Raw genomic sequence first — 13468 nt, 5'->3', positions numbered from 1 at the left:
AGTCCATTGGTGATTGTTTAAATGGAATTCTGTGACTCTCTAAATTTATCAGATCGGTTGGGTCTGGATTCCCCATAGGACCTAGACAGATGAGGCCAGGAGCTTCGGAAAGGCGAATGGTGATTTGGTGTCAGACCGCCTAAAAAAGGTAAAAAGGGAAGAACTAAGAATGGATCTAAAAAAATGCGTGGACGGTAAAAGTAAAAAGAAAAAGTTCCGGATGAGTACCTCCGGGATGAAAGTCATCATCACCGACGGGGCTGCTGGTGGAGTTGCCACCACTGATGAAGCCGCCGGTAGAGCTTCCGTCGCTGATGGAGCTGCTGCCGGCACCGTTGGAGCTGCCGACGGAGTCTCCATTGCTGGTGGGGTTGCTGATGGTGCCGCCATTGGGAAGATGAAGTAAAATGCGGATGAAAGGGGGATCACCGGAGGATGCGGTTGGAAGCCAAAAGGGCGCCGGAAGAAGATGGGAACTGATGCATCGAAAAGGAAGTTACTGGCTTCTGAAGAAGAAGTGTGGGGTATGCCAGTATTTAAAGGCGATCCGAGAGGGGTAAAGGCGGGATTTTTACCGCGCCGTCTACACGAATTTCGGGGGAGCAGTTGTCTCAGGCGCCCATTTCGAAAAGATTGCAATCATCAGGTAAAAGACCGTGAAATACAAGGAGATTTGTGCCGTGTTTGTTTCAGAGGAGAAGTTAAAAAAGAATTTCGGAAGTAAAAGTCACGTTTTACTCCGAAACTGGGGGGCATGTGTTGACGCCAGATTTTGACACGTATGGCATCGGCGCCAAGGGAATAAAGGATTGGCCGATGCGGCAGATTGAAAGATCACGACTAGGAATCGGCCGATTGGTGTTGCAGTTGGGAATCGACTGATTGACGCTACAGTGTTTTGGCGGATGGAGTTGATGGAGATCGGCCGATTGGAAGGCTGGAGCGATTGGGCCAATATAGGCTTAAGGAAGATCAGAGAAAGAATATAGAGAAAGATTGGCCCGTGGGAGTACGATAACCAACTCCGATACGAGTTGTGTTTGTAAATATTCGTTTTCGTTTAAAATTAGAGATAGATCCTAGTCGGTTAGGAAAGTGGTTGTAACAAGCTATAAATAGCCATCTTTAGGGATTTGTAAATAACACATCAATCAATACAACAATCTACTATTTCCTCGTACTTTACTTTCAAGTCGGCGACTTCGCCAATACTTTTCTTCTTTCACGAGTTCGTACGGGTTGACAGGGTTGCATCGACACGATCTCCGGCCGATTCTGTAAGTTCTGTTTATCGAGTAACATCTAAGCTTTAACTTCGGGCGCATCGCTGTCATTTTGTTTAGATTTATTCACCAGTTATCGATATTTACTAGAATTATAGGTTTTATCTGTTGCTCTAGTTTTATCACCAATTATCCAGCTTGGGATTTGAACTATCGGCCCTGTTATTATTATTTTCATTCATCATTATCATATAGCCGATTAGATCTATTTCAAGGGTTGCTTTTGTAGCTTTGTCTAGCTTACTCTAGTAGTTTCCCTCGAAATTGCTACGTGATTGTCGGCTGTATCATAGCCGATTATCTTTATATAGCAAATCGGCCGATTCACTGATACGCTTTTCGAGATCGGAACCTTAGCCGATCGGAACCCTTGGAATTTGACACATTTTCTTCTTTGCCAATCAACAGGTCAGATTGGCTGGCACGCCACGTGAACCGCACAATGGCAATCACCCGAACAGGAGCTAAGCAGATTCTCCCGGATCGTGTGTCCAACACTGAGGGTCAATCGCCTGACTTTTAGCGCCAACAGTAGCGAAGTCGATCAGCATAGTCTAACACGTAGTTGATCACGTTGACGTCGAGCAGCACGTCAGCAGCTCGTCCGCATGCAGCAAGGTCGTCCTCATGCCGCAGCTCATCGTCGGCTCGTCGTGGCTCATCGGCAGCTCGTCGTGACTCATCGAAGTGCTACAGGTGCAACACCTCCTAGGTATCCACACGTGCAGGGAGGAAGCGTCGCAAGCCGGACTGCTAGGTCCGCGAGTTGCAACAGGGCGAGGGCATGGGAGGAACGGCAGATGTGTTTTTGCCAAAGGTATGTAACCCTAAGGCGCCCCACCCCTCTATTTATAGAGGTTCCTGACGGGTCTATGGGTTCGAGGCCCATTAGTACTTCTAAACCTGATCCAACTTGGATCATATCCGAATTGGGCTTCCAGCCCCTTAAGTGTGTGACCCTATGGGTTCGAATACGTATAGACATGGCCCGAGTACTCCTACTCGGCCCAATAGTCGGTAGCGGCCTCTAGCAAGACGTGCCAACTCCTATACGCACACGAAGATCATATCAGACGAACTATCACAACATTATGTACGTGCTATTCCCTTTACCTCATGATATCTGGTCTAGCTTCAACCTGACTGCTCTTTCTCGATCTTGTGATTTGGAATCCCTTTGTAGGTTAACTCTTAACCGTACGTAGCATGGCCATGCATTTTCGGATCCGATCACTCGAGGGGCCCAGAGATATCACTCTCAATCAGAGAGGGGCAAATCCCATCTTGATTGACCATGTCTCACAGCATGCTTCTTGACAAACCCGAAAGATACCTTTTTAACTACCCTGTCACGATGTAGCGTTTGATAGCCCATAAGTAAGTCGATCCACATCTTGAGTACATGCGACAATCTCAGGTCTAAGGACAAAGCGTACATGTTGTGTAAAGAGAGAACTACTTCTCGTGTTGGGTCAGTCCTAGCACATGTCTCCACATGTGCCTACATTATTAGTTTGACATCTCCATGTCCATAACTTGTGAAACATAGTCATCAACTAATACATGTACTAGTCTAATATTCATGTGTGTCCACACATGAACTCCGACTAAGGATAACTTTTAGAATAACCATACAAGTAAAGAGTTCCACATACAATTCACATAATTGCAGATCAATTCAAGTAGCCTTTAAAGGATATTCAATGAACACAATATAAATCATCGATACAATCAGATATCATCAGCTCTATGATTGCCTCTAGGACATACCTCCAACATAGAAGGAGTACCATCATCTTCTAGGGCGAGTGGTTACATGAGTACAATTTTCAAATTGAAAAAGATGGAACAAGATCTATTCGATCGAGGTAACGTACCAGCGACTATTGACTGGCCCGATCGATCAAAGAATTGGTATTACGCTTATGGAGGAAACCTGAGCCAAGAGGATGAGACACTTATGTTCAACGAAGCAATACATCAGAAGGCCCTCAGGCTTATCCAAAACATTGAAGATGCTAAAGCAGGAAAGTTGAAGGTTGATAGAGAGAATGATGAGCTCACTTTGGCGCTCAAGAATCCTGAACGCCCAGGATATTGCTGAGGCTTCGGGGTTGTTCTCGGGAAGTTTGCTTTTCGTAGGGACATCGACATGTATAGAAGCCAGAAAAGAAGAAAGGAACAACAAGAGGAGAGCTAGCGGTGCATGTTAGAAACTAATGTGCATTCACAAGAAGTAAGAATGCAGGAAGAAATTAATTGGTGAATGTCCCTAGTAGTTACTGAGATGGCCCAATCTGGAGCACTGTTGGATCCCAACGTCATCGTCAGTCCTTCTCAATGCCAAATTAGTTATGCTTCCACAGGGGTCCCCGATGAGAACATGCCAAGATTACTCGTAGTTGCGCATGACAACCAACGGTACCCTATGGATGACATCACTCAACGCACCTGATGTGAGCTATATAGACCATTTGGCAACATCACTATTAAGGTATACATATATATAATTTATGCAATTATCTCAATGGAGCCATGCCTCGGGAGTTTAATAACTTCTTTATTTGTCCTATATGTACAGGTGGCATATGGAAGTGCTTTACCAATCCTACTAGGGCAGACAAACCATGGCATGGAGATTTCACCTGGCTACTCCAGCGTTGGCCTAAAGCAAATTTGTGATAGTCAATATGAAGGCCTAGAGCTCGATCTCCCGGGAGGTGATGGGGAAAGTACACTAGGGGATGCACTTCACGGTATCATTGTATGGTGCAAACGCTACATCCTCATCCCCGGCAAGGAGGCATCATTGCTCCCCATAGATCCCCCGCAGCCACCATCTCCTCAGAACTCAAGACCGTCATCTCCAGCACATCCACCTCCAGGACCATCGTCACCACCGGGACCGTCGCATCCTGCTCGATCACCATCTCCATCTCATCGAATCCTGGTGGTGCAAGCGACGACGACAAAACACCCTCCCCGATCACATCACAGACTAAGCTTGGTGGCGAGCAGAACATGCAGCACCTTCTCAAGAAGTCGCCATCACCGCCTTCCAAGCCATGGCAGCCAAAGGCGAAAGAACCTATTAAGAAAACAAAGAAGTCCGAACCCATTCAGAAGCTACCAGGCGATATGACTGTTGAGGGAGTGAGGGAGTTCTTCCAAGCATGCGCTGAACAAAGAAAACCAAAGGAGATGGATCCTAAGCCAGTAGATCTAATGAAATTAAAAAATTTTATTGGCATGAAAAAAGAAGTAAAGAAGATTTTACTATCGAACTATGAGCATTCGTTAGTTAAGTCTTATCAGAAGAAAAATGAGGAGAGTCATCTTCCAGTTGTACTGTCCCCCATCTCAGGGAGCAAGTAGATAAAGACGCTCAAGTTATAGCAGCAATGCCCTTAGAATAACAAATCCAAGTCATTACCTTTATGGAAGATACAGGTCTATCGCTTGCTGAAGTTCTAGCGCAAGCTGAACCGCTAGCTTCAGAAAAGATTGTACCTAAATGGCCCTTTGATGTAGGCAAGCCTCTACTAAGACCTGAATTGGTACGGAAGCTCTCTATGAAGATGTATGAATTCCATCAATGGTACATGGAGCAGTCAGCCAAGGAAAGGCTCATGTTCGCTCTTCGTGTTAAACCAATTGATTTTTTCGGTGAAAGTGAGAAACTCCTGTGGTTGCAATTCAAGGATATATATGAAGTGTGCCATCAGGATGCCCTTGACATCTCTCTCATCAGCACCTGGGTTCTGTAACTGTCTGGTTATCAAGATGTAAATTTTGGCTCAGATCATTATTTTGTGTGTGTGTGTTGCCCTAATAACTTTGTCTTCCATTTTATGTAGGATGCTAATTTAGAGGTGCCACAGAGAATCGTACTTCAAAGTTAGCTTCATGGATCCATTGCTCGTTAACCAACAACCGATACGGGATCAACCAAAACCTACATTGGACGCAATATACAATTTCTTGGAGCAACAAAATTACAAGCAATACATACTACTGCCATACAACTTTAAGTAAGTGTGGGTACCGTCTATTTTCATTTTTCTTTTCCTTACCTAATTAATGTTAGTTAGTTCTAATATGAACATTTATGTACGCAGTTTCCACTAGATTCTCCTCATAATTATGATTGATAAAATCAACGTTATTGTGTTTGATTCATTGAGGAAACCACCGGCAGAGTACAAAGACATTCAAGACATGCTAAACTTGTAATAATTCCGGACCTTTATCTCTATGCAAAAGTTTATTTTCTAAATTTTCACTTAACATTGTATCATTCATTATTTTAATTCACAGCGCATGTAAACGATTCTGTAAGACTCATCGTGGTGAATTCAAAGAAAAACTTACATTCAATACAACATTCCCAGTACGTATTTCATAACTTATTTTTTCCCACTAAAGTGCTTGAGACAGGAATAAGGCAATAATTTATGTGGATACTACATCTGTGAGCAGTTGAACAATTTTTTGCATGACAAGGTGATATCGTCGGAAAATATAGTTGTACTTAAAATAAAAATATTAATAATTAATTATTTTCTAGCTCCTTATATTTAATTTTTCGTGTAACATTCACATATTTCCAAATTACAGATGTTGCGGATTAAAAAAGAACTCTCGGAGAAGGAGAGGATTTTGGCAATCCAAGATCTCATAGGATTTCTAGTGGACGAGGTGATAAATCCCGCGGGAGAATTTTACTACGACGAACATGCAATAACCGAACCGAGCAACACCACGACGAGAGGATCCTAAGAATGAAGAGAGCAAATTATTGTATATATAGTAATTGTATAAATACTAATTTAATGTGTATAATATACTAATAATTGTATATATGTATATATTGTATCATGAAATATATATACGACTTGCATACAATACGAGCGTATATGTGTGAGTAGTGTATGCCAAGGATGTATACGTGTGTGTGTGTGTCTATATATATATATATATATATATATATATATGTGTGTGTGTGTGTGTGTGAGAAGCAACAATTAGCATTAATATGGAAAAAAAATTAAAAAAAAGATCTTTAGTACTAAAGGGGGTACGTGCATGCGCCACATACCCCTTTAGTGTCGGTTGGTAAAACTAGCACGTGCCCCTTTAGTCTCGGTTGATTTTACCAACCGGGACTCAAGGGGTCTTTAGTCGCGGGTTGTCCCGAATAGATAGTCCCAGTTAGATTTTCAGGATCTATATGACCCTACCAGTGACGCGTCATAGTAGGGTGGTAATGGATCATGGTCCTCATACCTCCTTCATAATCCAACTCAAGTTCTATCTATTTTTAGTTCAAAATCATATAATATTATGGACCGACCATTATTAAGCCCGATCCTTAAATTTGCTAGGCTAAATTAGAGGACCCTTTACCACCCCTAGTCACTCCACCAAAAGTATATTAGAAATGGGCATTCAGAGAAGTTCCCACTATTTAGTATCCTAAGAGCGTCTTCAACAACATAGTCAGCTAGAAGCTAGCTGACATTGATTGTTGAAGACGACCTATGAGGGATCTAGGTGACTACATGTCTACGTGGATAGTAAAGTATTCCCGGAAGAAATTGACTCGTGGCCTATGCCCACCACTAAAAATCACACTAAAATAACATAGACCCGGCGAACATATAATGAACACAATTCTGCACTCGGTCTCCACTGCCGAAGATTCACGTTCCTCGTGCACCTGTTAATTATGGGGAGGCCCCACACCTGCTTCCCTTCCCCAGAGAAGACCCACTGGACACCACAGCTTAACCCGCGTGGGCCCCACCAGCTTCAGCTAATCAGGAAGGTGAGAACTGTTTCCTTTTCCTTCCCGGCCCTACTCACAGGAGCACACCGCGCGCCGATCTCTTCTCCCCCTCCTCTCCTCTCCTCTCCTCTCCCTCTCTGCTGCACTGGCCGGCACTGCTAGTACATATGTGATGCGAAGCTGCCTTCTCCATCCCACAGCAAATTCCACAGACGGAATCACGAGCAGCCATGTCCGGCGTGTGGGTGTTCAAGGACGGCCTTGTCCGCCGCGTGGAACACCCAGGCCAGGAGGACGAAGGGTCGTTGTCGGGCGGCGGCGGGCGGCGCAAGGTGCTGGTGCACGTCCCCAGCGGCGAGGTGGTGACGTCGTACGAGGTGCTGGAGCGGCGGCTGCGGGAGCTCGGGTGGGAGCGCTACGTGAACGACCCGTGCCTGCTCCTCTTCCACCAGCGCTCCACCGTGCACCTCATCTCCGTGCCCCGGGACTTCGCCAGGTTCAGGCTCGTGCACATGTACGACATCGTCGTCAAGACCCGCAACGTCTTCGAGGTGCGCGACGCTGCCTAATAATTAGCTCTCTCCACTCCAGGCCGGCTGGTCGGGCTGTGGCAGCGCACAGATAAGCTCATCATCGCCGGCTTTTATTATCTATATACATATATATACGATGTGTGTAGCTCTAACCTCCCGATCTGGTGAAATAATGGGGTATATGTCCGTACACGCGGTATATATATATATATATATATATATATGCTATATATATATATATGCTTTGAATTCTTTGCAGATATACAGGCGAATAGAATACAGAACGAAAGAGGATCGACGCAGTTGAGTATATATATATATATAGGCATGTTTACTGGCACACGGCCGGGCTATTAGACAGGCAAACTATTGGTTTGTATATTTTTCTATTTTACGGCTTGCCAAATTGAAGTTCGATCTGTGTATTGTAAGAATTGAATGAAAAGTATAGTATTGACCTGATTTTTCTTTCTTACAAATTCATGATCTGCGATAGATTGTGCTAGTAACTGATGAGAAGCAAGAGCTAGAGTTAACTTTGTGGGAACTCAAGGCGAAGAGTGAGGTAAGTGAACCAGGTTAGATATCCCCTGCTTCTCTTTTTAGAAATATATGGTTTGATCTCACAAACTTCAAGTACTCATTTATATGGTATAGCTGTATAAGTATGTGCTTGGATGAAATAGTTTTCAAGCATTCACCAAAAGAAACTTTTTTATGTTTTTGTAATAAGGTAGTATATGTGATTTTTCCTACTTTACAGTTTCAATTTCTCCGAAAGACAAATTTTCCATTTCACAAAGCACCCTTGCGATTACATATACGCAGCATAACCTTTTACATCTTCTGAGGCTTAGTCATTTGAGTCTCTATGTTGTTGTGCTGTGTTCTCTGTGCAAGAACTTTGATCATGCTATCAAATCAGTTATGGCATGTTTGGTAAAGTTTGTTATAATTTCATCCTTCTTTCCTACACTCTTATACACACAATGCCTTATTTCAAAACATGGTCCAAAACTAATTAGCAGTTACTCAAACAGTAAAATATGTAACAGTAGTGTGGCTGCACAAACTGGGGGCCAAGTTGTAATTACATAACTACTCTAAAATATCAAATTAACTATAACAGAGCTTTCTGTATCTCTCATCATTGAACCATGTTGTATTTCTTATATATAGTGGAAAAATATGTTAATTAATGGCTATGAAGAGGTTTGTTTGGGCCATATCGATGATGCTAATAAGGCAAATATCTCCCTAGCAAAAAGAAAGACAAATCTTAACTTGGTCATAGCATGTGTATGTATGTTTCCTTTGATCTGTTTCTACTAAAGTTTAAACATTTAACGCACTGTGTCCTTCACATGGGATAAAATGCTATGGTGACGTTTCATTAAAGTTAATTTCAAATCTGTAGGTTAATTACCGTGACTCAGGAAGCAAGCTTTTCCTAACGAACTAGCTAACTTTTGTTCCATGAGACATGATCAGTAGAACATCAGAAAGTTTATCCGTAACCCTAGAAAGCAGATTCTGACAAAGTTTTGCCTTTGTTGCAACAAGTTGGCAAGCATCTATCCCTTGTTTAAAGTAGAAACTGCCTAGGAGCGGATAACATCCCAAACAGAGGGAAGAGGCAAACCGTTGCAATTGGGGGCCCCAAACTGGAAACAAAGGAGGCAAAAGTACTTTTCATTTCTTTTTCATGGGATTGAAAAGATATATATAATTCTTAAAATCTTAAGATACTGGAGACGTCAATAAAATATCATGGAATTCAAAGAAATATATCCTCATTATGTAATCACACCAAAGTGATTATGCATGGAACACAATAGTAGAATAATTCATTTTAATAACTAATTATAGATGATATGATTGTGATGCCAAAATTTTTATTTGTAATATAAATAATGATTGTTACCCTTAGGGTAAATGGATCTTGTAGACGAAGTTTCATCTAATGTCCTGAGCATGAAAAATTATATTTCTTGTGTAATTTATCTGTGATTTTGAGGTTTCACTGCGTAAGTCCTGAGCTATATATGAAGCTTCTTTTCCATTTATATGTGAGTGTGAAAGCTTTATTTTCCTGTTAGAGATCGAAATTGGCACTATAGGAGGTTGCTGTCTGAATCTGGGCAAACTGGTCTACAAACCGGTCAGATCGGTTCTAGAAACATTATCAAATCTCTGATTGGACTTCAACAGTCTACAAACCGGTCAGACTGGTTTTAGAAACATTGTCAAATCTCTGATTGGACTTCAACATTATATAGATCTCATCGAGACGATCAAAATGCATATGTGAACGTCCAATTTGGAGTCCGGATGAGAGAGTTATGGCTCTGGTAAGATTCAGTCTTGTGCAGACCGGTCATACCGGTTTGGATGGGCAATCTGACCGAGTTATGAATTGTACTTTGATATGGGATTTGTATAACCTTTGACTCCTACTGGGGCAAGCTATAAATATAAAGGGCCACGGCCGATTGAGAACAACCCAATCGAATCAAACATAATGCATTTACTTTTTATCTCCTAAACCCTAAATCTCTTCCAACCTCCCTTGATGTTCGTCTACTGATCTCCACGACCATAGATGGTGTCCTAAGGCTTCCTAGTCGACCAAGCGCATGTCGGCAACGTCCACACCTGACGGGGTCCCTCCGGAGTAAGAGCTTCGACGGCCTTTGCTAGTTTGCTCATAAACTAGTCGTTCTTTGCCACGTAAGTGCGTTGGTTATCCCTTTACTGGTTCGCTCGTAAACCTAGCCGTCCTCAATCACGTAAGTGCGGTAGTTATCCCCTTGAACGATCGACTCGACCTAACCCTAGGAAACCGGTCTAACCGGATTGCTGGACCGGTCTTATCGGTCTGGGCAGGATACTGTTGTTTTGGTCTGTTCGTGACCCGCATGCTCTAGTGCTTTCATGTGCTGGCCCTAAATTTGCGCCAACATTTCCATTATCACAGGAACTGTTTGCCGGGGTTCTTATTTTAAGGCCACTACACTTTGTGCATTCATTTCTGGAGCAAACACACACACAACAAGTACACTAGTTAGAATCAGTTTATGGGGCTCACAGACTCGTCAACATGAAATTCACGTCAACTTGTCCTGCACCGACCCAGGAGTAGTCCTGGCAAGATTACATACCTTTTCAGTTTTCACTGATGATGTGAATCGATGGTAACTTCTGCCACATGGTTAATTTTATCTTGAGGACATAAACGCGGAATTAGACTATAGTATTCCTAATTGTGAAAGTCTCTGTCAGGATTAACTGATATTTTTTTCTCCAACAAAGCAATGCAACAGTATGCTTGCTTTAGAACCAACTGATATTCTTGTCCAGGAAATCGACTATATTTCATGCAAACATTTCTTAAATATGTGTAGATACCGGGCATATCTCACCTTTCCGTTTCCATTTTCAGCTGCCATTTTGTCATCTACCGTCGCAAATTTGCGATTTTAAACCATCATTAGAACACCTCATCAGGTCCCTTGCTCCTAAGAGGAAGAGCTAGTTGTGTGATTTTGCGGCACATGTGGGTCTATCTTCCTCGCAGAAGCTTTCTCGATTTCTGTTTCTGTATGCTAAGCTTCTGGCATTGTTGTTCATTTATTGTCTATCCCTGACCAAATTAACCTTGTTGAGATTTGAGAGAGTATGCATAGAGGTGGACGATATTGATTTTCTTCTTTTTGGAAGATTAACCCTCAAATGGGATCCTTTTGTCATAGTGATAGTCTGATAGGAGACATGAAGATCGATTGGGGATCGAGGACACAGTAGGATAGGACGTCGGCGCGCCGAGAGGTGGTGGTCACGGTCTCACAGACGACTGACAGACCAACACCAACTAGCTAGCCACGCGTAGCCAGCAGTCACCAGCTAGCCCAAATAATGTGACTTTTACCACTGGCGCTCATAATTTGCTGTAAAACATGCATGTGTACACTTTGAAAAGAAGAGGAAAATCTTATTAAATTCAATATTTTTTTACATCTGGTGATACAAATTTCTTGAATCTCATTACTGCTGGACTCTACGTTACTGGCATACAAAACGACCAAAAAGAAGGAAGAAACGACTAGCCATGATTTTAATGACTATCAATCCGTAAACTATACTGCTATCCATATTCTCAGTAAAAAAAACTTAAGGCCTGTTTGGGAAGGGGGTGTTAAAGTTTAACAGGGTGTTAAATTTTAACATCCTCAAATGAGGTGTTAAACTTTAACACATGTAGGGTGTTTGGATGGGTTGTTAAAGTTTAACACCTTTGTTGGAAAAGGACTACATTACCCCTCAATAATGTTCTTAAATGCTGTCTAATAAGTGGAGAGAGGAGGAGAGAGAGGGGGCAACTAGGGAATAAGTGGTGAGGGGGACCACTTTTAACACCTTTAGCAAATTTTAACACCCCCTCTATGTGTTTATGAAAAGAGAGGTGTTAAATTTTAACACTGCTCTTTTAACACAAGTGTTTGGTAGCTATTTTGTTAAAAATGTGTTAAATGGGGGTTGTTAAACTTTAACACCCCCTTCCCAAACAGGCCCTTATTATAGTCACATGTGCCAAGTGCAAAAAAAACTTATTATAGTCACATGTGCCAAGTGCTACAATAATGTCATTGTAACCGACTCCTATAAAGCTTTGTTCTATAGTATAGTCCATCAGCCAATGAATAATTAAGAAAATAACATGAGAAAGGTTAAGTTTTCTTCTTTCAAAGAAAAACACATCTTGAATTTTAACGCGTAGGTACCATTGAACATGCATCTGTCCTCTTATCAAAATGTTTGTGTTTTCGAAGATACAGGTATATCTCAGTATCTTTTATTTGTTATCCGTTGTGTTTACGTGTCCTCTAGCATTTTCAAATATTTATAATGTTTATTGCCCGCCGTTTGAAGACTCTTAAGATAATGGAAATTTATCTGTTAGATGTATAGTACTGATGATCGACTTCTAGTACCGGTCGCATTTCTTCGGTACCAAATGTCATGCCATTTAGTACCGGTCAAAATACCCAGTACTAAATGCACCATTTAGTATAAATGTCTTTGCATCCAAAAAATAAAAGAAAAAATTAACGAACCTATCACAAGTCACATAAATTTCGTACGTAATATGCGTATGCACGGTCTGTGGGATTCGAGCTCACGACCTCAAGCCTCGTGCAAATCTTCCTTACCATCTCACCTACACAACACATGCAATGAAGTTAAATATGCTTTTCTTTTGAAGTATCTCGTGGAGTACCATTTAGTATCGCGCAATGCCCATCCGGTACTAAATGGTACTCCATCGGATACTGTTGTTATTACCCGGTAAATAGTCCAGGAGTATTATTACCGGATCATAACACCAACTAATACTAAAAGGTGACATTTAGTACCGCGTGGTATTTTTACTTGGTCGTGGATCGAAAATTTAAACCCGTAATAATTCCACGCTTTAGCACGGGACAAAAATACTTGTGTTTACTTGTAGTGTCTATACATCACCGGTCCTTTATTTTAAGGCCTGTTTGGATACACACTCATAATCTTTAGGACTTCACTTTTAGTCCACTTTTAGGACTTGTGCATCCAAACATATGTCATAAAAGTTCATTCATAATGTTTAGGAATGATATTTTCATTAGGAGGATCAAACCATCATAATGGGTCATTTTTCTCCTAAAAGTGGTCCCCAACCCATCCTTTACCCCTGTTGCCCCTCCCCTTCTCTCTCCACGGCGCTAGAAACAGAGCATGGGTGGAGTAATTAGGGGTACAAAAGTTATTTCCCCTCTAACATCCTAAAGATTATGATTCCATCCAAACAGCCCACTCATAAATTTTAT

The 13468-nt window shown here is 41.9% G+C and overlaps 1 protein-coding gene across 1 annotated transcript; it reads left to right on the top strand.

Moving 5' to 3' along the window:
- Positions 1 to 7137: 7137 nt before the first annotated feature.
- LOC101755579 (flowering-promoting factor 1-like protein 3) lies at positions 7138 to 8548 on the top strand. Its single transcript, XM_004952367.3, has one exon. It carries the CDS (start codon positions 7302 to 7304, stop codon positions 7638 to 7640), a length of 339 nt encoding a protein of 112 aa, XP_004952424.1. The 5' UTR covers positions 7138 to 7301; the 3' UTR covers positions 7641 to 8548.
- Positions 8549 to 13468: the final 4920 nt, after the last annotated feature.

Source organism: Setaria italica, chromosome I (assembly GCF_000263155.2).
Source record: "Setaria italica strain Yugu1 chromosome I, Setaria_italica_v2.0, whole genome shotgun sequence".
In the NCBI taxonomy this organism is placed as follows: domain Eukaryota; kingdom Viridiplantae; phylum Streptophyta; class Magnoliopsida; order Poales; family Poaceae; genus Setaria; species Setaria italica.
The sequence above is the reverse complement of the archived record's forward strand: the minus strand, read 5'-3'. Positions and strand labels throughout refer to the sequence as shown.

Coding starts and splice junctions, on each gene's coding strand:
- LOC101755579 (XM_004952367.3), top strand. CDS start 7,302: ATGTCCGGCGTGTGGGTGTTCAAGGACGGCCTTGTCCGCCGCGTGGAA.